Raw genomic sequence first — 23394 nt, 5'->3', positions numbered from 1 at the left:
CAGTGAATGCAGCGAACTGTCCTGTTGGGAAATTGAAAAGAAGATTGATTTTAGGACAGTTTGATTTCAGTTACTAATCGAGATGGTATTAAAGACTAAAAGCTTCATGTTTCAAAGTCCATCCAAATGTTGGAAATCAAACAGCGTGATACACTTTCATGGCACGGCGGCACGACGTGTGATATGGTCCATATTTCTTAACCAAAATTGGAATTTCATTATCATCAATCTAATCGCAACTGGTATAGTATATGGCAAGTAAACAAACGCAATCATTCATACTACAGGAGGCAACTGAAAGTCTGTAGGTGTCAACGTCAACACTTTGCTGTACTCTACTCTACTCAAGCAGTATCCAGCCGGCCAACAATCTCCAGTCGTATGGAGGCCGGCTGGATACTAAATTTTTGCCTCCGTAGACAGCTGAACTCTACTCTACTAACTTTTTCTACTCTCAGTAAAAATATGCCCCCCTCCCACAAAACATGTGCGAATATATATCTGTATGCAGTTCGATGTTCAGAGGTCCCCCTATGCTCTGAAATTATCATGACGCATAAACGTGGAATCAATATCATGATCAGTAATAAATGTACGATCAGCACCAAGATAAGGTCTTCCTCTGCTTGTGACTGGACACGCACCGCTAAAACACGACGACCTCTCACGTCTTGTCTTCTCGACCTTCAAACTCACGCGAGATTGAGCAGGATTTAGCGAGACTGTAGGTCGTTTCACTAATTGCTTGTCAGTAGATATCCATCCTCAGGACATAAACTTCCTTTTATGTCCGTAACTTATCAGTTTTAAACCTTCAAACTAGTGAAAAGGTTTATAACAAAAGTAAAGTACATACAATGCTATACTACGTACAATGTATGAGATTTTGAGTCGGGTTTAGCTGGGGAATTATTTCTTTACAAGCGGATGGAGATTATCCAGGGCCCTGTAGGAGCTCAGGAGGTTAAAGGTTAACATTCCAGTATTTGTTGATGTGCTCTGCGGTTCGACTGCAGCAACAGCCGGTCGGATGCAATGGAAGGTAGGTGTGTTATGATTTTGCTAGCTTTGAATAGCTTTTCGCGTGATCGTCGTCTTCCAATAGGTCTTTTTGTAACGATCTAACCACTGTTAGTTCATTTGGCTGTTAAAGTCAGCGGTTGAGTGTATTATTTTGAGCTTGGCGTTCGAGCAACAATTCAAGGTCCCAAATCTTTAATAGCTATCATAAATAACGTTACCCGTGCACTGTAGTTACTGTTCTATGATATTTGGTAGCAGTAACAAAATTATTGAAAAGTAGCCAAAGTAATGTTATGGATCCATATTTTATACGCACTGTGTTGTCAAGTTTGTGTAACGGAAAATTACGATTATTCCCTTTTTTTCATGCAAAAAATTGTAATTGTCAAAAAATTATTCTAATGAATTATCAATCAATAACTTGTTGTCGATTTCCAAAGCTATTTTTAAATTTCTTTTATGAGGCATCAGTAATACTATCTCAACATCTTTTTTTCCGCTGGAATAATGACAAATTATCATAGCAAAACAAATTACAGGACAGATGTCATTTACTGTAAATGCATGTTAAGTTCGTGGTAATTTGATTTTGTGGTAGGGAGAAAATGGAGTGTTGTCAGGGATTTTTAGTTAGCGGTTGAAACAAGGGATAGGTGGGCAGAAGACACACAAGCATTCTTGTGGTGGAGAGGTTACTGCGAAAATCATGAACATTAAACCACTGTGAACTTAAATGTATTTACAGTATCATGATTAAACATTAATCAAGGGGTAACAGTATTTCTGTTTAATCTACAGCTCTGCACCTATTGCTCTGCACAACGGTTGATGAGTTAAACCACCATCTTTAAAAGTGCCGGCCTAAGATCATTATGACGAGATAGCCACTGTTCCAGCCCCCTCCCTGATAGACAGCAATGTCTGGGGAGGACCTGTGCTCCACCGAGGTCCACACCACCCAGCCTCACTCCGCACGGCCTCCATGGAGGAACCGGATCCGCCCGCTTCAGAAGAAGGAGCTTGTGGAGATCCGCCCCGGGCGATGGCTGAAAATCCTGCACATTACAGCGGCAGGTGGCGGTGATCACAGGAGCTCAAACGGTGATGAAAGACAGGATCAAAGTGTCGGTTGCTTGACTGTAAAAGGTGATAACACTCTCATGGTAATCCCCGGTAAAAAGGTTGAAGTTGGAATAAACACCACAGAGGCCTTCATCAGTCGGAAGGAGTCAGAAGTAAATACAGCTCCAGGCAAAACTGAATATGACAGTTCTCATCAAGAGAGAGCTCCTCTGGCAAAAACAGAAGACTCAATAGAAAGCACAGACAAGAAAGATGATTTCACAGATGATTGCAAAAATGCAAAGGAGTATCAAACACTTGAGAAAGTCGATGATGAACCGAAAGACAACAAAGGCAGAAGTAAAGAAGACCGCACTTCATCAAGCAATCTACATACAGCTAGCCAGTTTGAATTAGATGATCATGGTAAAAAATCTATGAATTTAAGTCACAACATAAATAATGAATCTGGAGAGTCCAGCCAAGTCATCTGCACCACAGGATCCTCTAAATCTCTTTCACTTCAGGCAGCAAGTGGCACTGACAAGTTAAATCCACCAGAAAAGAACCTGGACTTACCATCTAGCACTAAGACGCACAACATTAACCATAGTAACAGCAATGTCAATGACTCAGGAATTGTGAAGGACAAATGTAAGCTGGAGACTTTTTACGACAAAACTCGAACCGTTCAAAACCACCAACTGTACAAGGGGAGAGACTTGCCATGGCTGTCTGAAGATGATGTACCCCCGTCGGATACAGTTCTTTTCTTCCTACACGGGGTGGGTGGGTCGTACGAGGTTTGGATGGCTCAGATTAACTACTTTGCTGCTAAAGGCTATCAAATTGTTGCACCAGACTTACTGGGACATGGACAAAGCTCTGCACCAGAGATGGGGTCTGCTTACCACTTCAGAGAGCTTGCCAGGGACATGACAGCCATCTTTGAATGCTACAGCGGGAAAAGGAATGTGGTGATTGGCCATTCATATGGGTAAGTATCTGAATAGCAATCTGTCACCATGTGAATAGATAAATGGCTGAATAGGAGGACTGAATAATTGTCCTAGGCAACTATTCATAGTGTTTTTCACCCACAGACACCCCCATGTTGTAACTGTACAGTAGGCTATTTTGCGTAATTTATAAAAAGAATGAAAAGAACAGGCAGATGTTTTGCTTGATCATAAATTAAGTTGATTAAGTCCAATATAAATGCATAGCTAGACATCCAATCAATCTTTTTAAGCCATCATTGTAGAAATTACAATAAGCACATATTGCATGGTAGACGGCAGCTAAGGTTTTATCAATAGAATATGTCAAAATCTATATCTGCAAAGGGATCAAAATCCATTTTCTGTTGCCTACTATAATGCAAGTTGTCAAAGAATCTTACCTGTGATTTGGATAAAGTAGAGACTATGACAATTACCAAAAGCAGTTTTACATTTTGTCAAATTGCATTCTGTAATAGAACAACACAACAAGAATTGTAAACTACATTGTCTAGATCTTTGCAAGCATTTGGTAGCTTAGCCTTAAGTTTGCTATGCTAGCTATAGCTGCTAGTAACTTCAGTTTAGTTACTGCAACTGCTACTTGACAAATGTCTGATTTGGAATAATAATAAACTCAAATCTTTTAGTTCAAATTGTAAGTTGCTTTTGTTCTTACCTGCACTGGACATTTTTTTTTAAAATTGTAGATTGTAGCATGGTATTTTGATCCCTGCAAGATGATCAAGGTTACAAAAGCCAATATTGTAACGGCAGCACTCAGAGCTGATTACTTTGCTGAGTGCAATGAAGTGTATACTTAAATATTGTTGTCAATCAAATACTGTAAAATTTACTATAATTTCTATAATTGACGGGACCTTAAAGGCTTAAAAGGTTTGAAATGTCTGTGTTGCTATTTAGACTCTATTCATTGTATAGAATGATGCAGAAATCAATTATCTTAAATAATTGATGAAGATTATACATCATGTGTATTTAAGATGAAATATATATCAATATAGTTACTGTAAATTTTCTAAATCTTATACTGTCAGCTTGTTTTATTCTGTCAGCTTTTTCTATTATGGATTATTGATATTACCTGCAGGTCTGTAATATGCCTTTTATTTTGGTGCTCGATTTTTTGCAGAAAATTGATGGACGGATAGTGGATGGGTGAAATAGAAATACATTTAAAGCTTAGATCATCCTGCGATTAACCCGAACGCTACCATAGGATTAGAAGCTACAATCTCGACGTACTGGGCTGGTTATCATTTCAAACACAGAAGTTTTGAAACTTGCAATTGATAATCATTAAAGAAAACTAATAATTAGGAAGATAAGGTCCAGGGCTTTTCATTTTTTTATTACGTGACTTTTGTGTATTTATTTTGATTTTAAAAATACAGTAGTAACTTGAGAACCAAGAATTTATATTTTTTGTAGTTCTATTGCAGACATCTTACATGAGACTAACCCCAGGACATTGACCTTTCCCAGGTGCACGTTCTGTACCCTACTGGCACACGAGCAGGGGCTGCGGTTGAGCAGACTGGTCATGGTGAGCGGGGGCGCCCCGTCTCCCCTGGAGCCACAGCCTTGTCACATCTTCTGCCTCCCTGTCTGTCTGCTGGACTGCATCAGCCCCATGCTGGTCAAGTGTTTCCTCAGGTATAGTTTTGTTCGTTCATTGATTGATTTTACTGGCATTTATAACTCTCGTAGGACCATGCATGACTTAGTGTCAATTCTTTTCCAAAGTAATTATTTACATTTGTTTTTACTCTTTAAATGTCTCAGTTCTGAAGCAAGTCTCTGTTTTTCTTCTCCCTGTTGTAGCCCTTTCTTAAGTTCCTATGTTCAAAGTGCTCTGTTTGCTGTGTCTTCCATGTGTTGGCATTCAACAAGGACAATATCATAACTGGTTTAAATGAGGCCTGAAAAACCTTCAAGTTGGTTTTACAACCCACTCACATAGTCCTGGTGCCGTGAAAGTGTATGTATGATCCTAACAAATGGGGTATCATTGTAAAGGGTAATAAGTATGCTAATTGTACAATACAATTGATAAAGATGTGTTTGAGGAAACTCAACTTTCCAGACTTTTTGTGTTAGATGAAGTAGGACAAAGCAATACATATAGACTACTGCAAATGCAGAAATGTTAGCAGTGATGTAATGTTTGCGGTTTTCACAGTGAACTCTTTACCACAAACATAAAACTACCGCGAAAAGCTGTTCCATTGTGTGACTGTTGTACCAAAGTCACTATTGTTTCAAACGTGAACTCAAAACCACTGCTAACACTCCATTTTTCCCTACCGCGAAATTTAATCCCCGCAAACATTTTTGCATTAATTTTACAGTATGTGCTGTTGTCTGAGGGAATGGTCTTATATATATATGTGTGTCTGTATTGTAGGAGGGCCTTCAGCACACAAGGTCAGCTCTCCACTGTAGAAGACATGTACAAGTCATTCAATGTGCCTGCTCATGTGCTGAGGGGAACAATGGTGGGACAGGTATGGCTAACATTTTATCCATCTTTTCAAATCATACTCTAAATGACTGGCTCGTGTATGATGTGCATTATGCTCAGGCACACATAGCTTGCACTGAAATGTTACAACGATCTGGAAAAAATGGTTCGTTTATATTAGAACTAATAGATTCTATACATTTTCCTCATAGCTGTATTTCTGTCTTCTACCACAGCTAAGAATCAAGATGAGGCACTTCTGACACTTGTGGCGCTGTGCTTAAAATCATATGTACTTCTTTATTGTTTGAAACTAGTTGAGACATGCTGATTTGATTTTGATGAAATTTGTTACATGTAATCTTTGTAATGTTTCTTTATGTAAAGTTTCCATGTCAGCACTTAAGGGCAGTTGTACTAGATACACAGATGTTGATTTTAATGAGCATTCCCTCTGTCCATCCTAGGTCTGGCATGAGGGTGATGAGGGTTACCATACAGAGATCGAGGTCCCCACGTTACTGATCCACGGGAGGCAGGACGGCTTGGTACCCCTGCAGGATGAATACGGGATGGAAGAGGTCAGGGGTCATGTTGTCTTTAGCAACTTACAGTGGTTCTAGCTACATGTATATGTCAAACAGGAGTGAAATGTACATCTATTGTCCTTTTTTTTAAAACCAGAATTAGGGTAAACTTTAAGTTTCCTTTTGCTTATAAAGACTTCAGAGATGTTTTGGTAGGTGTAATTGCTGTTGAATAGTTACTGTTTGAACTAGGTAAGAAATTATACATTTACAAACTGTTAAGTCTTCTTAGGATAAGATACAGTTGGAATCATAGTTATTGTATACACAAGCCAACATGGCACTGATGACTACCCTTCCTGTATTGCAGGCCCTACCTTACTGTCATCTGGAGGTGATAGAAGATGTGAGCCACATGGTGATGATGGAATGTCCGGACAAGGTCAACCAACTCATCCATGACTTCATACTGCAGGACAGCGAGGAACTGTTCTCCCGAAAACATGTCCACAGATCCCCCAGCAGAGCCTCCCAGAAACACGTCAACAGATCCCCCAGCAGAGCCTCTCTCAAGTCCACCAGTAAGGCCATCCCTGCGCATCTCCTCACAAGCTGAAGATGGGAAGTCCAACACAAGGCTCTTTCCAGCTCAATATTATAAATTATATCCTGTCCTTTCGGTTCGACGAAACAAAGCTAACTCTATAGAGCAACAAAGGCACAAGGAAATAAAAATTCCTGTCTGTGCTGAGCAGGGATGGAATGACCGATTATATACCAGGTCCAAGGCATGGCAACTTTAACCCACTCCAACTGGATGGAGCAGAGGCCTGGCCAAGTTTGCCTTTTTACATTCTCCAACACAGCGTCTTGCCTGCAGCCTTTACAAGATACCTTAGAGAGACTCTGCTGAGGTTTCCACTTTTGTAGGCGTGGCCTCTATACCAGCTGTCAGCCAATAAGAGAATTGGCTTTGATTACCCAAAGAAAACACTTAGGCGATTCTCTGATTGGCTGACAGCTGGTTAGAGACCACACCTGCAAAAGTGGAAACTTAGGCCAGGGGGAAATCTGTGTACATTTGTAGCACAGAAGAATGCTTTTTGACAGCTGTGTGGTTCATGACAAGACCTGTATCAGGTGGAGACTTGGATGCCAGATTTTCACCCTTACACTTTGTCTTGATAAAATTGTTGCACAAACAACTTGAACAGACATGCGACGATGATTGATTGATGTGCACATGTACATGCAGGTTGCCTACTTGATGATGTTACATGTGTATAAATGGTAGCAAAAATGCATGCAATTCTAATGTTTAAAGTTGGAGCTGAGCACTTTTGGTGTTCAAAAATACTGCAGACTTCTAAATGTATTTAATTAGAGTTTTAAAGATTTCTAGATGAGAACAGTTATCGTTAACAGTAAAGATGAGAATCATGACTTTGTAATTGTTCTGCAATATCTGATTTGAAATCGTAATCAGTGTATACTTTAGTATCTGAGCATTTATGGCAGCGTGTTATATACTTTTAACCTTGTACCTGCTGAGTTGACCTTTTGGAAGATGTATTGTTTAGGCAGCAGGGAGAAGTTTTTAGCTTGGTGGGTACAGAACCTGCTTGTATTTTATTGCTTGCTGAAAGAATCTATTTTATGACGTTGTGTTTTCACTTGCTATGTTTGACCTTGCTCTGGATTTAATGGTTGTTTGCTGTTCTTGCCTTTCTTTGTTGCGTTCTTTGTATACTTATAATATATTTTGAAGACAAAGATCTGAAGTGCACCTTACCTGTACTATGATTAATCATAAAATTGCAAATTATAAAAAAGAGACTACAGTATAGACTGTGATAAACATGTATTAAGATATAGTTAAATGAATGATTATCACGAAATGCACCTATAACTGTAGAAAACAAATATTAGGAAAAGATACAAATATTTTTATGACACTAATATGTGCAATAGGACTTTATGATGTCATGTACTACTACAGTACAGACACAGAAGACAGAAACTAATTCATGTGCTTGGGCATTGTAGGCAGTTTTACTTTCTGTTATTTTTCATCTTTGTATAAGATGAAAGCCATTCTTTTTCTGTTTGATTCTCTAAAAAGAGTTTCCAGGGCTGCAAGAAAATGTTTTCAAAAAGACTGACTTTTGATTTTCATACATTTGTAAATCTTTTAAAGAAGTTAATTTGATTTGAAAGAAAATGTAACATAGCCATCATTCAAAAAAATGATAAATGAAAGTACAAAAATACCCTCAACAAAACCAAAACCCTAATCCAAAATCCTACAAAACAAACTTGTGCTACGACATCAAAATCATACACTAAATTCCTCACAAAAAAGTGACTTAAAATAAGACAGACTTTACAATGCCTAACAACATGGTGGTTATTCAAATATATGATTACATTGTGGACAAAAACCTAACACTCAGTCTAGCTTTAATACTTTACTTCACAATAAACTTGATCACACTCAGTAGCATGTCTTTCTGTGTTATTCTCTGGCATCCTTGTACTCTTGTCCTGAACAATTTACTTATCAGTTGAACAGGTTGCTATGCATGTATTTAGTTAGCCTCCGTTGCAGACTCCCTCCAGCTGTTTTCTTTTTTACTATTACTTTTTTTTTTCTTGTTCCTTCCCGGCCAGCAACAAGAAAAGAAAATGTAATGGTAAAACTGTAACTTGAAAAAGAAAACAGCCGGAAGGAGTCTGCAAAGGAGGCTAGTATTCAGTATCAGTTCACAATAAGCCTTTAATTTTGAAATACTGTTTTGATGCCAATGATGTAAATAAATTTTTGTCAATGGTAGCTAGTTATTTACACTGGTTTAGAAGTAGTGACAATCAACAGGAAGGTTTTCCAAACATACAGAGTATTACAATGTCATCATGTTTTTACCCATAGAATATTCTATAATAGTTTATGTTATAGGTTATGTTATTATTAGTCTCTTTATATCTTTTGGTGTAAGATGGCTTCACATACAGGTGAACTGGCCATATAACGTTATAGATAATCAAGCAGTGCAGTGTTACAGATTAGGAAAGCAAGGTGATTCACTTGGTTTAGGTTGCTGAGGTTATTGTAATTATTCTCTCGGAATGGCACACAGCTCATAAGACACCGGGCTGTAGGGGAGAATTCCCATTATTCCCACTGTTGTTGGCTCAGCGGCTCCCTCTGGCAGTTTGAAAGTGAAGTGCTGCAGCAGGTGGGCAAAGAACAGGAACAGCTCCATCTTGGCCAAATTTTCCCCCAGGCAAATGCGACGACCTGCAGGCCAAAATAAGGGAATGATGAAAACATAAATAAAGGCACAAGCAAACAAACAAACAAAACAAACTACCCAAATACACTTGACACAAGGCTCCCATTAAGCAGATGACTTAAGAGCAATTTTTGGCATCCAAATACTGATGTCTAAGATGGCCCTGCAGAAGTCAGTCTTACCTGTGGAGAAAGGAATGAATGTTGGATCCTTGACAAACTGCCCATTTTCATTTAGAAACCTGTGTGGCCTGAAGACGTCAGGCTCAGGGTAGTGTACAGGGTCGTGGAGAACTGACCATAGCACAGGCCAAACCATGGTGCCTTCTGGGATGTCGTAACCAAAGAGATTGGCATCGTTGGATGTGGCGCGAGAGAGTCCCAAAGGTGAAATGGGACTGATACGCATGATCTCAGAGATGACAGCTTCTGTGTAGGGCAGCTGACTGCGATGTGTGATGGACAGGATGTTGCCACGTCCAACCACGTTTGGCTTTGGCTATGAGACTTGGGTTGGCTATAGAAACTCCTTCTGCCTGTTGGGTACGGTCTTTGCCAACCCGTAGGTCTGCTTGGAGACTAGATGTGGAACACATCTCCATACTTCTCCCTTATGGCCATTAGCCCAAGGTGTGGATACTAGAAAAAAAGGGGACTTTTCAGTGGTTGCATTCAGATAGATGTTTTAGAAAGTAAACAATGATCTTTAATGCCTTCAGTTAGTAAGAATGAATGAATGTAAAAATTGTAGTGTGTGATATAGAACATTTATGTAACAACATATAATATGTTGGCAGCCAAAATAGATTTTGACATATTTGGTGAAGTGCATAGATCTATAACTTGGAAATTAATCCTCAAGACTCTCTCTTAGTACTAGTACTAGTTGGCACTTTAAGTACAGATTTTATATTTTGCTTAGCGAAGCCATATTCCATTGAGTCACTTATACATTATGCCTTTTAGGTCACTTATATTTGTAATGTCCATAAATTGAAAAAAACAAAAAAAGTTGATATTAGGTCGCTGGTGAGTTACTAATCCCAGGCACTGACCTTGCCAAGTGCTGGGATGTGTCCCAAGACTGGCCATCCCCAGGGCCCTGGGGGGAGGTTCTTCCTTGGCTTGAGGTACCAGAAGGTCAGCAGAAGGACAGAGACAAGCACAAGGGCTGTCTGCACATCACAGTAGGCAAACAGCCTGGCAGCAAGGCTGTACAGCACGGACATCTTGGTGCACAACTTTGTCAAGCTGAAAAAGATCAATTTATACATTTATGATTTAGATCTGCATCTGGTGTGCTTTTTTTTTCAACATTATCATGATATAACAATAGAGTCTTTAGGTTAACATTTCGTGCTTCAGGTGCATTGTTATTCAATCCCCAAACAGGTCCTGTTTGTTGAGGTATAGAACTTTCTGTGACCTTCACGGCTTCAGAATAGAGGTCAAACTTTTGTGCGATTGAAGCAACACACAAGACTGTACTGATTCATGTTTCTGACATGTAACCTTAAACTAAATTGAAGGCACTCAACTTGCAAGTGTAATAATAAATTGTACATGGTGTTTCTGTCCTGATCTAAATCAAATCCTGAAAAGTAGTGCGCTAAAAGTTAGAAAGAAACTTGTTTACCACACTAAAGAGCCCCTCCGTCCCTGTACCTGGCAACCCCACCTGTGTTTGTAAGGTCATGGTTAAGGTCACTGCACGCAGGTAGGCTTTTGGAATGAACCATGTTAGTACTGAAGAGGGGAAAACTTGATTTTCATGTTGCATTATTGGTATGAGGTCTTAAGTATGTTACATTTTAGTTTTAACCCAGGTTGTATTTCCATTGCACCTGGATTTCATTTTGAGGAAAATTCCAAATCTATTTGTATCAGGTGGAGACTTGGTTGCCAGATTTTCTCCCTAGCTCGTAACAGTTTGTGTTGATGACATTGTTGCACAAACAACTTGAAGAGACATGTGACGATGATTGATTGATGTGCATATGTATGTTGCCTACTTGATGATATAAATGGTAGCAAAAATGCATGCTATTCTAATGTTTAAAGTTGGAGCTGAGCACTGCTGAGCATCTTTGGTGTTCAAAAATACTACAGATTTCTAAATCTATTGATTTAGAGTTTTAAAGGTTTTTGAAGACTTCATGAATGTACACGCAACTCGGAAGGAGATTCTCTGTCAGTAACCTCCTTTATATCGGATGAGTCGGATGAGTGTTTGATAGGGTTCGTGGCCGGCTTGCACATGATAAGACAGCGCAACGTAAGTGTTGCAAAGTAATCCTTTGAAGTTGGCATGTTGATTATGATCGATGCGCGTGGGGTGGGAATCATCGCAAAGCAACGTGAATGTAGTGTTTTGGTTTGCTAACAGAATATATTTCTTGACATTGCTGTGTTTTCACCCACTATGTTTGACGTTTCTCTGGATTTGTTTGTTGTTTGCTGTTCTTGCCTTTCCTTGATATGTTGCTTGTATATTCATAATATATTTTAAACACAAGGATCTGAAGTGCACCTTACCACTCTAATCTGTACTATAATTAATCATAAGAATGCAAAAAAGAGACTATAATATAGACTGTGATAAACATGTATTAAGATATAGTTAAATAAATGATTATCACTAAATGCACCAGGTCCTGTAACTGTAGAAAACAAAAATTAGGAAAAGATACAAATATTTTTATGACACTGATATGTGCAATAGGAATACATAATGACATGTACTACTACAGTACATGTATAGACACAGATATAAACATCAAACCCATTCTTTTTCTGGTTGATTCTGTCCATAAGAGTTTACAGGGCTGCAAGAAAATGTTTTCAAAAAGATTGACTTTTGATTTTCTTTTCAAGAAGTGAATTTGATCTGAAAGAAAATTTAATAATTCATTATGGTACAATGAAATATCTACATAGCCATCATTTAAAAAATACCCTCAACAAAACCAAAAGCCTAATCCAAAATCACTAGATCCTGCAAAAAAAACTTGTGCTACGACATCAAAACCATACACTTAATACTTCACAAAAAAGTGACTCAAAATAAGACAGACTTTACAATGTCTAACAACATGGTGGTTATTCAAATATACGTGGACTAAAACCTAACATTTAGTCTAGCTTTAATACTTATTATAAGAATTTACAATAAACTTGATCACACTCAGTAACATGTCTTTCTGTTTTATTTTCTGGCATCCTGGACTCTTATCCTGAACAATTTACTTACTTAACAGTTGAACAGGTTGCCATGTACGTATTCAGTATCAGTTCACAAGAAGCCTTGTTTTGAAATACTGTTTTGGATGCCAATGATATAAAGAAATATTCGTCAATAGTATCTAGTCATTAACACTAGTTTAGAAGTTACAAGTGACAATCAGAAGGAAGGTTTATCAAACATACAGAGTATTACAATGTTATCATGTTTTTACCCATAGAATATTCTAACGTTATATATAATAGTAGTTTATATCATAGGTTATGTTATTAGTCTCTTTATATATCTTTTGGTGTAAGATGGTTTCACATACAGGTGAATTGGCCATATATAATAGTCAGGCAGTGCAGTGTTACAGATTAGAAAACTAAATGTTGGTCAAATATTAATACTGAGCGAGGTAATTCACCTCAGGTTGGCATAATAATGCTGAGGTGATTGTAATTATTCTCTCGGAATGGCACACAGTTCATAAGACACCGGGCTGTAGGTGATAATTCCCATTATTCCCACTGTTGTTGGCTTAGCGGCTCCTTCTGGCAGTTTGAAAGTGAAGTGCTGCAGCAGGTGGGCAAAGAACAGGGATAGCTCCATCTTGGCCAAATTCTCCCCCAGGCAAATGCGACGACCTGCAGGCCAAAATAAGGGAATGATGAAAACATAAATTAAGGCACAAACAAACAAACAAACAAACAAAACAAACTACCCAAATACACTTGACACAAGGCTCCCATTAAGCAGATGACTTAAGAGCAATTTTTGGCATCCAAATACTGATGTCTAAGATGGCCCTGCAGAAGTCAGTCTTACCTGTGGAGAAAGGAATGAATGTTGGATCCTTGACAAACTGCCCGTTTTCATTCAGAAACCTGTGAGGCTTGAAGACGTCAGGCTCAGGGTAGTGTACAGGGTCGTAGAGAACTGACCACAGTACAGGCCAAACCATGGTGCCTTCTGGGATGTCGTAACCAAAGAGGTTGGTATCGTTGGATGTAGCTCGAGGGAGTCCTAATGGTGCAACAGGCTTTATGCGCATGATCTCAGTGATGACAGCCTCTGTGTAGGGCAGCTGACTGCGGTGAATGATTGACAGGACGGTGTCACGTCCAACCACGCTGTCAATCTCCTGCTGTACCTTCTGCTGTACCTCGGGGTACAGCACCATGTACAGCAGTGCCCATGACAGAGTGGTGGATGTGGTCTCGGACCCAGCGACAAACAGGTCTGAAATCACATAATTCAGCTGATCCTCAGTGAAGCTCTCCCTGTTCCCTGCTTCGTCCTCTTGATCCATCTCAAGCAGATAGCTGTCGATGAAGTCACGAATGTTAGAGGGGTCAAATGTGTTCTTGTGTTCTATCAAAAATTCTCTGAGAGTACCTATTACATCCTTTGCATTCTTTACTACCTTGTCTACAGCCTTCTTGACTGCCGGGATGTGTCGTAACCAGGGGAAGAAGTTGGCCGGTCCAGCCAATTCCTGTTCACCAAAGTTCTGATTGATCCTTTCCATCAAGTATTGAAATTTTGGGTCACTGTACTCAAACCGTGAACCAAAGACAATGGAGCAGATGACATTGCTGACAGCATTTTGAAGAAGGGGCCTGGCATTGAAGGGTGCGTTTGCTGTCTGTAGGATTTCTTCCTTCAGACCTTCAGCCTCCTCTAAGATCTTGCCTTCCAAGCTGCGTTTCCCAAACCCAAAATCACGCAGGCTCCTCAGAGTGAACTTGCGTTGCTGCTTCCAGAATGAGCCGTAGGGAAGGAAACCCAGTCCTATAGAATATGGGAAAAGATCGTTTTAAAGCAATTTGAAAAAAAATTGGTTAAAACACAGGCCATCACATGTATGTTTGTGCTAGCCTGGAATCCAAACCTATCATAGCTCCCGAGTCTCCTCTCCGACTCGGGAGCTAAAACAGGTTTGGATTCCAGGCTATGTTTATGCGTTATGACATGATGTCCATTTTAATTATTCTCTCTTAGGATATTTAGTGAATTTTGGCTAACATTCATGTAGAATGTTTTATCTACACAAGCCTTGGACAATTGTCTGTACATTGATATAGGCGACATAGATATATGTATTACAGCACCGATCGTGGATAACATCATGGCATCTAAGAACTGTACCTTTTCATTTCAAGATGTAACAGTGAGTCATGTCCACAAATTACTCTGCTCACTCCCAGTTAGTGAATCCACCGGACTTGACAATATTGACAACACTTTACTGACAATCTCAGCTGACTATATAGCACAACCCTTGTGCCATATTTCTAATTCTTCGCTTAGACAAGGAGTATTTCCTACTACATGTATGTGGAAACAGGCCAAGATAATCCCTTATAAATAACAAAGCTCTTCCACTGAACGGACCCAACAGCCCTCCTACCAGTCTCCTACCCGCAATAGGTAAAATGATGGAAAAGATATGTTAACATCAAATTCAAACTTATCATGTCTCCAATGATACTGTAAAATAGTATCAATCTACCTACGATTGAATGTATGCTTCTGGAATCTATACAATTATGAAATTATCATCACCATGAAAAGCTACATGTATCTATTTGAGCTCATTTAAGGTGCATCGCCAAATCAAAACTTGTTTGATAAAAGCTCACCATTTTCAAATGAACCCATCTTATCAAAGATATACAGGTATGGTCGGCTTGAGAAGTCTTCCCCTTTCTTGACCAAAGCTTCATGAATGGCCTCATAGCCACAGAGCGCGACAACATCCTTTGGTCCCATCCTGATGTGGATCACATCTCCATACCTCTTCCTCATGGCAGTCAGCCCAAGGTGTGGATTCTGATAGGAAACAGATGGATTAGCCATTAGAAAGTGAAAGTGGATGTTCACTGTTGGATCTTCTTAACGTCCAGACAAATTGTAGAAAAACTTAAGAACTGACATTGATATTGTGATGATAGCAGCAAAATAAATTTGGACATGTAGCTTAAAAGCTGCATAGGACTAACAGCTACTAAAGTTTTGTCGCTCTACAATCGCTCGTTTTCTATTCACGTCAGTCCTGTATTGTGCATACAGCCTAGACCAAGGTCAGCCAGCCTCATTAGCATAAGCTTTTTTCTGTTCTTGACCCTAAGAGGTTGAATGCTGATGTCTGGGCAACCCATTATTTGCACTGTTGGTAATGCTAATAATATTCATTATTGAACCAAAATGGTTGACAAGGTCACCCAATGGCTCGCTAATCACTGACCTTGCCAAGTGCTGGGATGTGTCCCAAGACTGGCCACCCCCAGGGCCCTGGGGGGAGGTTCTTTTTCGGCCTGAGGTACCAGAAGGTCAGCAGAAGGACAGAGACAAGGACAAGGGCTGTCTGCACATCACAGTAGGCAAACAGCCTGGCAGCAAGGCTGTACAGCACGGACATCTTGGTGCAGAACTTTGTCAAGCTGAAAAAGATTAGTTTCTAAAATAAGGACTGCATCATCCTGGTAACGTTATACTGTTTTCTGCAATAACCATAGGTATGTAAAAGTAATAATCTACATTCATGCTTTGCTGTAAAATGACGGAATTCATGATCAGTTCCCAAACATTATGGACAATAGCATTAAATCTTAAAAAACTATATTCTGTGCCATAACTAGGAAACAGATGTGCTATAAGAAAGAAAGAAAGTTGTTTACCAGAAGTCTAGGAGTCTCTCTGTTCCTGCCCCACCCTGTTGTGTAAGGAATCAGCTCCAGGTTACTGCAGTTAACCTTTAGGAATGAACCATCTCACATAAGAAGGGGGGAACGTAACTGCACAGTGATCATCTATAAAAGTTATACTGGGTAAGATTTACAGTAATTTCATTATTCTATTACAGCATTGACCAATTCTGAACAGTTGAATTTGATTCGGGACATATTTTAGATATGCACTACATCATGATGACTGACACTTTTCATTGGTACTTGTTTGTACCCCTTGGTCACAAGCCAATATTCAGGAAAGCTACCATATGCTTATTACCTTCACCAAGGTTAACCTGGTTGAACGCTTCTGTGTATCTTTGTGTTAGTCTATAAACAGCATAACTCGAGAAGTCGTGGATGGATCTTGATGATATTTGGTATGTTGGTAGGGGTTGGTAAAAGGAAAAAACAATTAAATTCTGGCCCCCTAGCGGCTTTTTATAGCAACGCAGTGAAACGTCCATTTTTGATATCTGGTGTACTGGACAAGCTATGGTCGTGGTTTTTAGCCTTTGTGCTCAGAAAGAAGTGACATAAGTTTGAGCCCACTGGCCACTTCCTTTGGAACTGCCGAGAGCATGTCAGTGGCAGACTTTGGAGGGATTGCGGAAAAAGCTGGCCCTGTCTACCTGGCCTGTCTACCCTGGCTATCTATCTTTTTGGACCCCAAGGGTATGCAAGGGGGTTTGGCCTTTAATGGAATATCCTTGAAGGAAAACTGGGTTGATGCATTTCCAGATATATGTGTGTTAGCTGGATGGAAGATAATGCCTATTGGTGTTTTGTTGGGGCGGGGGTTTGGGGTGAAGTTATATAAGAAAATCCACCTAGACTGGAAAAAAAGTTCCAAGTATACGTATACAATAAAATGCACATGGAATATTAAACACAATTGAAGTGGACAGTAAGACAAGGAAGAAAAGAAAACTGGTAGGATGAGCCAGACAACAATAGGACTTTTGTTTGTCACAACAGCTAAATTCTAAACAGATGTCTGACACTCCTGGGGGTTACTGTAGCTGATACTGACGAAATCTTTAGCGGCTGCTGTTCTGGCAAACCATTCTATTAGCTTTTGGTTCTCTTTGTTTATCCTGTATCTGATACCCCTTCTGTCTAGTTTAACAACCCTAATGCATTCTATTGTATACTTAGAATAACTTAGATGTTTGTTTACAATTAATAGATTTTCTTCCAGTGTTGGTCGAGTTGTTCATAACTGCCCCTATCCAAGGAGGTTACACAATGTATATAACCTCCTTGCCTTATCCTCCAATAGTATGATCCAGCCCACCCACAGCTGGAATTGCCACTGACCCAGTTTTTCCTCAAGAAAATTCAAAAGATGCAAAAACCCCCATGCATGCCCTTGGGGTCCAAAAAGGGTAGATAGCCAGGGTAGACAGGCCAGGTAGACAGGGCCAGCTTTTTCCGCAAACCCGACTTTGGAACAGGATAAGAAAAGAACGGTTGCCCTAATTTTCATGATTTTTGACCCGTTCGTAACCTTGATGAAGACCAGCGTAATGGTACATTAATTATGCAAATTAGAACTTGTTTTGCATTCTAAAGGCTTGAATTCATGATCAGTTCCCAAACAGTTAATGTTTCTTGGTATAAAGTTGTATAACATATGCACGCTTTCTGTGTCCAGTCTTAGATGAAACATTAATGTTACAACAGACAATAGCATTAAATCTTAAAAAAACTATATTCTGTGCCATAACTAGGAGACAGATGTGCTATAAGAAAGGAAGAAAGTTGTTTACCAGAAGTCTAGGAGTCTCTCTGTTCCTGCCCCACCCTGTTGTGTAAGGAATCAGCTCCAGGTTACTGCACATAACCTTTTGGGAATGAACCATCTCACATAAGAAGGGGGGAACGTAACTGCACCATGATCATCTACAAAAGTTATACTGGGTAAGATTTACAGTAATTTCATTATTCTATTACAGCATTGACCAATTCTGAACAGCTGAATTTGATTCATGGCTCAAAAGATGTAAATCTGAGAGACATCATCATTTGGTTTACACCATTTTTCATCAGTTGTATTCACTAAATGATGTGACCCATGATGTCAAATTTGCTAAAGGTAGTGGCTATATACACTGTAAGTAACCTATAGGACATATTTTTGACAGAGACCAAATATTTGATAAGTGGTGCCTAGAAGCACTGCAGTTCTGTTCTGGACACTGCACCGAGAGGTCTAGAATTCTGACCGTGACTCAAAGGATGTATAACTGTTACTGAATTCTGTAATGTTACAGTGAGAGAATCTTTTTCATGTGACACTTTTGTTTTTTATGTTAACTTTATTGAATTTACATGTGAATTTACAAATGCCATTTGTCACATGTACATGTACATATTGTAAAGGTAATACAGTTACAACAAGTAACTTGAAACAATTGCGACAGTCACAGAAGTTTGTACATAACACCGTCATCAGTACTGTGATGCAAACTCAAATGTCCCTGTCTAGAACATGTTGTCTTGTTGTTTTTTCAGAAGATTATAAACACCTGCAAATTAATAGATCTTACTTTTGCTCAACTTACCACAGTATTTTTAAGATTCACAAAAAAATAAGACAACTGAATGACAAGTCCTAAACTTTCACAGGATGTAAATGTATACTCTTCAAATATCGCACATTTCACTAATCTACTGAGTTTCCAGACCAGCACTGTGTATTTTCCATGTGCACGTACATGTAAAATGTGTACATTGTGTATCTAGCTATCAAATGCGTATGTCTTCTCAAAGACATGGTAATCTTAGCATATAAATAGCATGACAGCACTTAAGTAAAGCTGTTAGATAGCTGTCCATAGTTCATGTGACACTTACTGGTACATGTAAATGGATTCTCTTGCAACTTGTTCTGGCTTCTGATGCTAAGGTAATGGAATGCTTGATTGCTTGATTGATTTATAGACTGAAGATAAATACCGGTTAATGGTGAAAACCACAGTACAACCTCAAGCTTGCAGTGCATGGGTCAGAAAAAGTTTCACTTACACATTGCACACAAAATGCACTACATATTTATTGGTCAGATTCACAACATGTATTACTGTTGATCTGTACAATGACTCGGGTACATGTATATTTCCTTTGTACAAATTGTGCCCTGGTTACCATGTATTGTTAAAATTGAACCCTTAGATTATGCTGAAGCACTTCCATGTTATCACTCCTTTAATTTGTCTCTCTCTACCTGCCTAAGCTCGTTCCAGAAGCTTTGTACTCTGTGTATGTCGTCTGTACCCATAGCTCCCCATGTTACCATTTGATACCACATACGGCCGTCAGCATTTCGTATCTGGTCCCTTGCATAAACCACCTTGTTCCCTCCCACAGCTGTCATGTGCCGGATACTTCCGAAGTCACATCCCTGCTCTGGTGGCTCGGTCTTTAAAGTTGTCAGGAGTAGTCCAATGTCATAGTGGGGGGAATCAGGGTTGATGTTGAAAACCTGGACGTCACCAGAGCTTGTTCCTACCCATAGCGTGTCCTTCACCACGAGTATGGACCCGACTGTGACTTGATCTCCTTCACACGAGAGCTCCCTGACTTGTTGGTGACTGCTGGGGTCCAGCTCAAGGACTTTGGCAGATCCACGTTCAAAGCACCAAACCCTGTTCTCATGACACCTTATCTGGATCACGGAATCATGGAACAACTCAACACTGAAAGAAAATAACCCAGTGGTTACTGAAATTTATTTCTAATACAGTAACTCAACCACTAGAGATGTGCTCAGGAAAGCTCGAAAAATGAGAAGGTGACAAGCCAGACTTACCGGTGTTCCTTGAGTTTGGTTGTTGTGCCAATGATGACAATAGTTCCACCACATCCCACCCACAACTCCTTATCATTGTTGACCAGTGCCATGCATGTCACTCTCTCCTCTGGGTTGTCACCAAGAACAATTTCCTTGACTTCTTCCCATTCTGATTCCTCCTGAATGGGGAAAACCAGAGTTTATATAGAAATACCGAGCTTATAACTATGATGTGGCTAAAACGTGGCTTTGCATTCCACTCATGAGTGTCATATTCTATCAAGTTCAATGTAAACAATCTTGTATATCAAAATGTAAATACGGTACATTTATTTTGAGTCTTCAATTCAAATGAAGCAGTAAGACACAAGTTCTTCCCACTTTAATCTTGGGCATAGTACCTTAGCCTATTCATCATGTCTTGTGCTGTCTTATACCTAGAATACCATTTACTAATTGTGTCTTCTTAATACGGTAAGACATTTTCTTACTACTAGTAGTAAAAAAAATTCTAAAAATTTGCATTATAGCCTACCTTCAGTTGACTATTTAACAACTGATAAAAAAATGTCTGAATCTCCATATGAAATATTTTCAACAGTTGTCTAACATTAAACAGCTACTTTTCAATTAGGAAACTGAGTAGAAAGTAACATCACCTGAGTAATGACCATTGACTCTGTTCTGCTGATGGTGTCATCACCTTGGTCCACATTGTCAGGGATGGCTCTCCTGTACAGCCTCACGGTACCGTTATCCAGACCAACATACACGTGCTGGTACTGCCTCTTCTTTCTCTGTCAACAGAATAGAAACTATGATCAAATCACCTTTTAATAAAGGTTTGCAGATTTGACTTTTAGAAAAGGATGACTAGGAACTTGGAGTTCTGAACCCCAATATGCTAGCTATTGCTGGCCATGGCAGTTACAGTCCAAATGCAACAGCATTTGAAAAAAGTTATAGTCTTCCTGTTGTTTCATTACCAAATTCACAATAAGTCAAAAATTCATTGTTTGAAGTGTTGAACAGCCTGGTATGTTGACATTGCTGGCTTCATTGATACAAATGAATGGGTTTTTTTTGGTCTTATTCCTATTTCGCCTTCCCGTTCCATTCTATTCATGTGAAACTTAGAGAACCAAGAATAATAACTTGGTGTGGCCTTATACACTCCACAGGAAACACACCTGTTTGACTGATGACAGGTTCTCCACTTCTTTCACCTGGTGGGTCAGCAGTGAGAGCACCTGGTTACCTGGTGCACACCTGATGGTCCACAGGTGGTCCTGTAGTCCCACTGCCCTCCTGTGGCCATACACCTCTATCTCACCTGCCTGTGGATTGGAAAGGACAAAACAGCACCAACATTTACTCTTAGTAAAAAGCTAAAAGGTAACGTTAAGTTAGTATACAAGTTAGAACTCGGGAATTTGAGGTGCTCAACTTATTGTGTAGTAACAAAGTTTTCACTACTAGTAAAGAGCTAAAGCTTTGTTACTACGCAATCTTAGTCAGCACCACAGAACTCTTGACTGTCGCACTGCAGCTTTCTTCAGAATCAAAACAAGCAATCATCCTGAGGTCATGTGACACATGACATCATCAATAGGGCCGCCATGATGGCTGGTTTACCGTTAACCAATGAAACTTGTACATTTTAAAGGCATCCAGAGCATTTTATGAGGCTTGAAACTTGAATGAAATAAATCCAATTTCTAGTCATTCCTACACATAGCATAGTTTCAATAACACTATACCATTACATATCGACATTAAAGGAGCAAATATACGATGTCGTTGTGTGGTGAGACCTGGTAGAAAATCCAAGCCCTAATAGACTGATCCTGGTTGTCCATCATAATTAGCGGTTCGACCAATGAGAGAGTGACCGCATGTCCGTCAAAATATTTGCATTTTTATGTTTTAATTTTGCATTTCTACGTTTTGACGGAGGTGGGCGAGGCTATGGTATCGGTCTATTTACACTAGGCGCGTGAAACTAAAAGTTCACCATGTAGCTTATTTTTGTGCTGGGTTTGAGCACTTTTGATAAGAAATCCGCACGCAAATGTGGTAAACAGTGGAATCAAATGTCAATTTCATAAAGATTACAGCAACTTGAATATTCAGTTTTCAAGCCTCATAAAATGCTCTGGCTGCCTTCAAGGTACAAAATCATTTCCAAATGAAATGATTGCTAATTGGCCCTGCATATTGCTTACCCCAGTGCCTGCCCAGATGTTGCCACCAACTCCAGCCATGCAGAAGATGTTTGATCCAGGAAGTTTCTTCTGGTCTATCCTGAACACCTCCTGCTCCACGTCTACAACACTGTAGGTTCTCCTGCCCCCCTCCCCTCCCCACACACCCACGGTGTTTCTGCTGTCCTGTAGACAAGCGACAAGCATCATGAACAAATTCAAGATAGAATCATTGACACCTTGTAATGACCCAGACAGTAAAACAAGCATATCTCTACATTTTGCATGACACTTGTCATTATTAAGAAATCCAAAGCCTAACACACTTAGACAAGCAATAGATTTTTCACATAAAGGCTTTAAGTCTAATAATAATAATTCATTAAATAGATATGAATTAATTTTCCTAACCACTGCTGTTTATTACTCTAAGCCTACTCTATGAAAGCCCCTGGCAGGCACTTTTTGTCCAAAGACACTGTTCTGAGAAAATTCAGTTTATCATCTTCAGTCATGCACTTTGCAACAAGGACCATTTTCAAGACCCAACTTCGATTCTGGTCCTTGAAGCAAAAACAAATTTCAATTTACACTCTGCTGCAATACCTGTGTCACCTTTACATCCTGCTGTCCTACCTATACCAAATTTACATACTGCTGTCCTACCTGTGTCTGCATGGACAGCATGCTGCTGACCAGCTGGCTGTTCAGTTCTATCACTCTCTGCTGACTGATGAAGGTCATTTCCTTCAGCTGATCAATGATGTCCTTTACTGTGGGCCTATGGGGGAAAAGAGAGAGAAAGGTAGCAATGACAAGATGGGCTGGTTGCTATTACATGCACAACTACTAATTTTGATAGGATATTAAGACTTACTGCAATGGTTCACCGCTACATCTGTAATTCAAGACTTAAAACTAACATTATTCTCTCAGGGTATTATCCATACAACATTGATCTTATACATGTATGGTAACTCACTAACTGTTCACAAAATGATATTCACTTACTTAAAGTAACACTAGCCTATTCTAGGGAATTTTAAT

At 39.5% G+C, this 23394-nt stretch overlaps 3 protein-coding genes across 4 annotated transcripts in view; 1 reads left to right on the top strand and 2 right to left on the bottom strand.

The window, feature by feature from the left end:
- Positions 1-980: 980 nt before the first annotated feature.
- On the top strand, positions 981-8598 carry LOC136428295 (uncharacterized). Of its 2 annotated transcripts, none has more exons than XM_066417690.1 (6): positions 981-1042; positions 1822-3082; positions 4593-4763; positions 5515-5614; positions 6039-6152; positions 6469-8598. In XM_066417690.1, the coding sequence occupies exons 2-6, from the start codon at positions 1941-1943 to the stop codon at positions 6712-6714; spliced, it is 1773 nt and encodes a 590-aa protein (XP_066273787.1). In that variant the 5' UTR covers positions 981-1042; positions 1822-1940; the 3' UTR covers positions 6715-8598. The 2 variants fall into 2 exon arrangements, with proteins under 2 accessions (XP_066273787.1, XP_066273788.1); XM_066417691.1 differs by having other exon boundaries at positions 998-1046.
- A 135-nt stretch (positions 8599-8733) lies between these two features.
- Positions 8734-16551, bottom strand: LOC136426955 (cytochrome P450 2J4-like). The gene is made up of 8 exons (XM_066415674.1): positions 16297-16551; positions 15864-16059; positions 15259-15448; positions 13442-14407; positions 13077-13260; positions 10446-10641; positions 9574-9889; positions 8734-9396 (listed from the first exon to the last, which is right to left on the bottom strand). Exons 2-8 carry the CDS (start codon positions 16035-16037, stop codon positions 9212-9214), a joined length of 2211 nt encoding a protein of 736 aa, XP_066271771.1. The 5' UTR covers positions 16038-16059; positions 16297-16551; the 3' UTR covers positions 8734-9211.
- A 2149-nt stretch (positions 16552-18700) lies between these two features.
- The window catches only part of LOC136428289 (leucine-rich repeat serine/threonine-protein kinase 1-like), a 33808-nt gene continuing 29114 nt past the window's right edge, over positions 18701-23394 (bottom strand). Inside the window, exons 35-40 of the mRNA XM_066417683.1 lie at positions 23014-23128; positions 22369-22533; positions 21334-21480; positions 20803-20940; positions 20162-20322; positions 18701-20048 (exon numbers count right to left, since the gene is read on the bottom strand). Of these exons, the coding sequence (XP_066273780.1) occupies positions 19550-20048; positions 20162-20322; positions 20803-20940; positions 21334-21480; positions 22369-22533; positions 23014-23128 (1225 nt within the window). The 3' untranslated portion in view covers positions 18701-19549. The remainder of the gene's footprint in view (positions 20049-20161; positions 20323-20802; positions 20941-21333; positions 21481-22368; positions 22534-23013; positions 23129-23394) is intronic.

The sequence above is a fragment of the Branchiostoma lanceolatum genome, chromosome 2 (genome assembly GCF_035083965.1).
Source record: "Branchiostoma lanceolatum isolate klBraLanc5 chromosome 2, klBraLanc5.hap2, whole genome shotgun sequence".
In the NCBI taxonomy this organism is placed as follows: Eukaryota; Metazoa; Chordata; class Leptocardii; order Amphioxiformes; family Branchiostomatidae; genus Branchiostoma; species Branchiostoma lanceolatum.
Note: the sequence above shows the minus strand (reverse complement) of the source record. Positions and strands in the feature narration are given on the sequence as shown.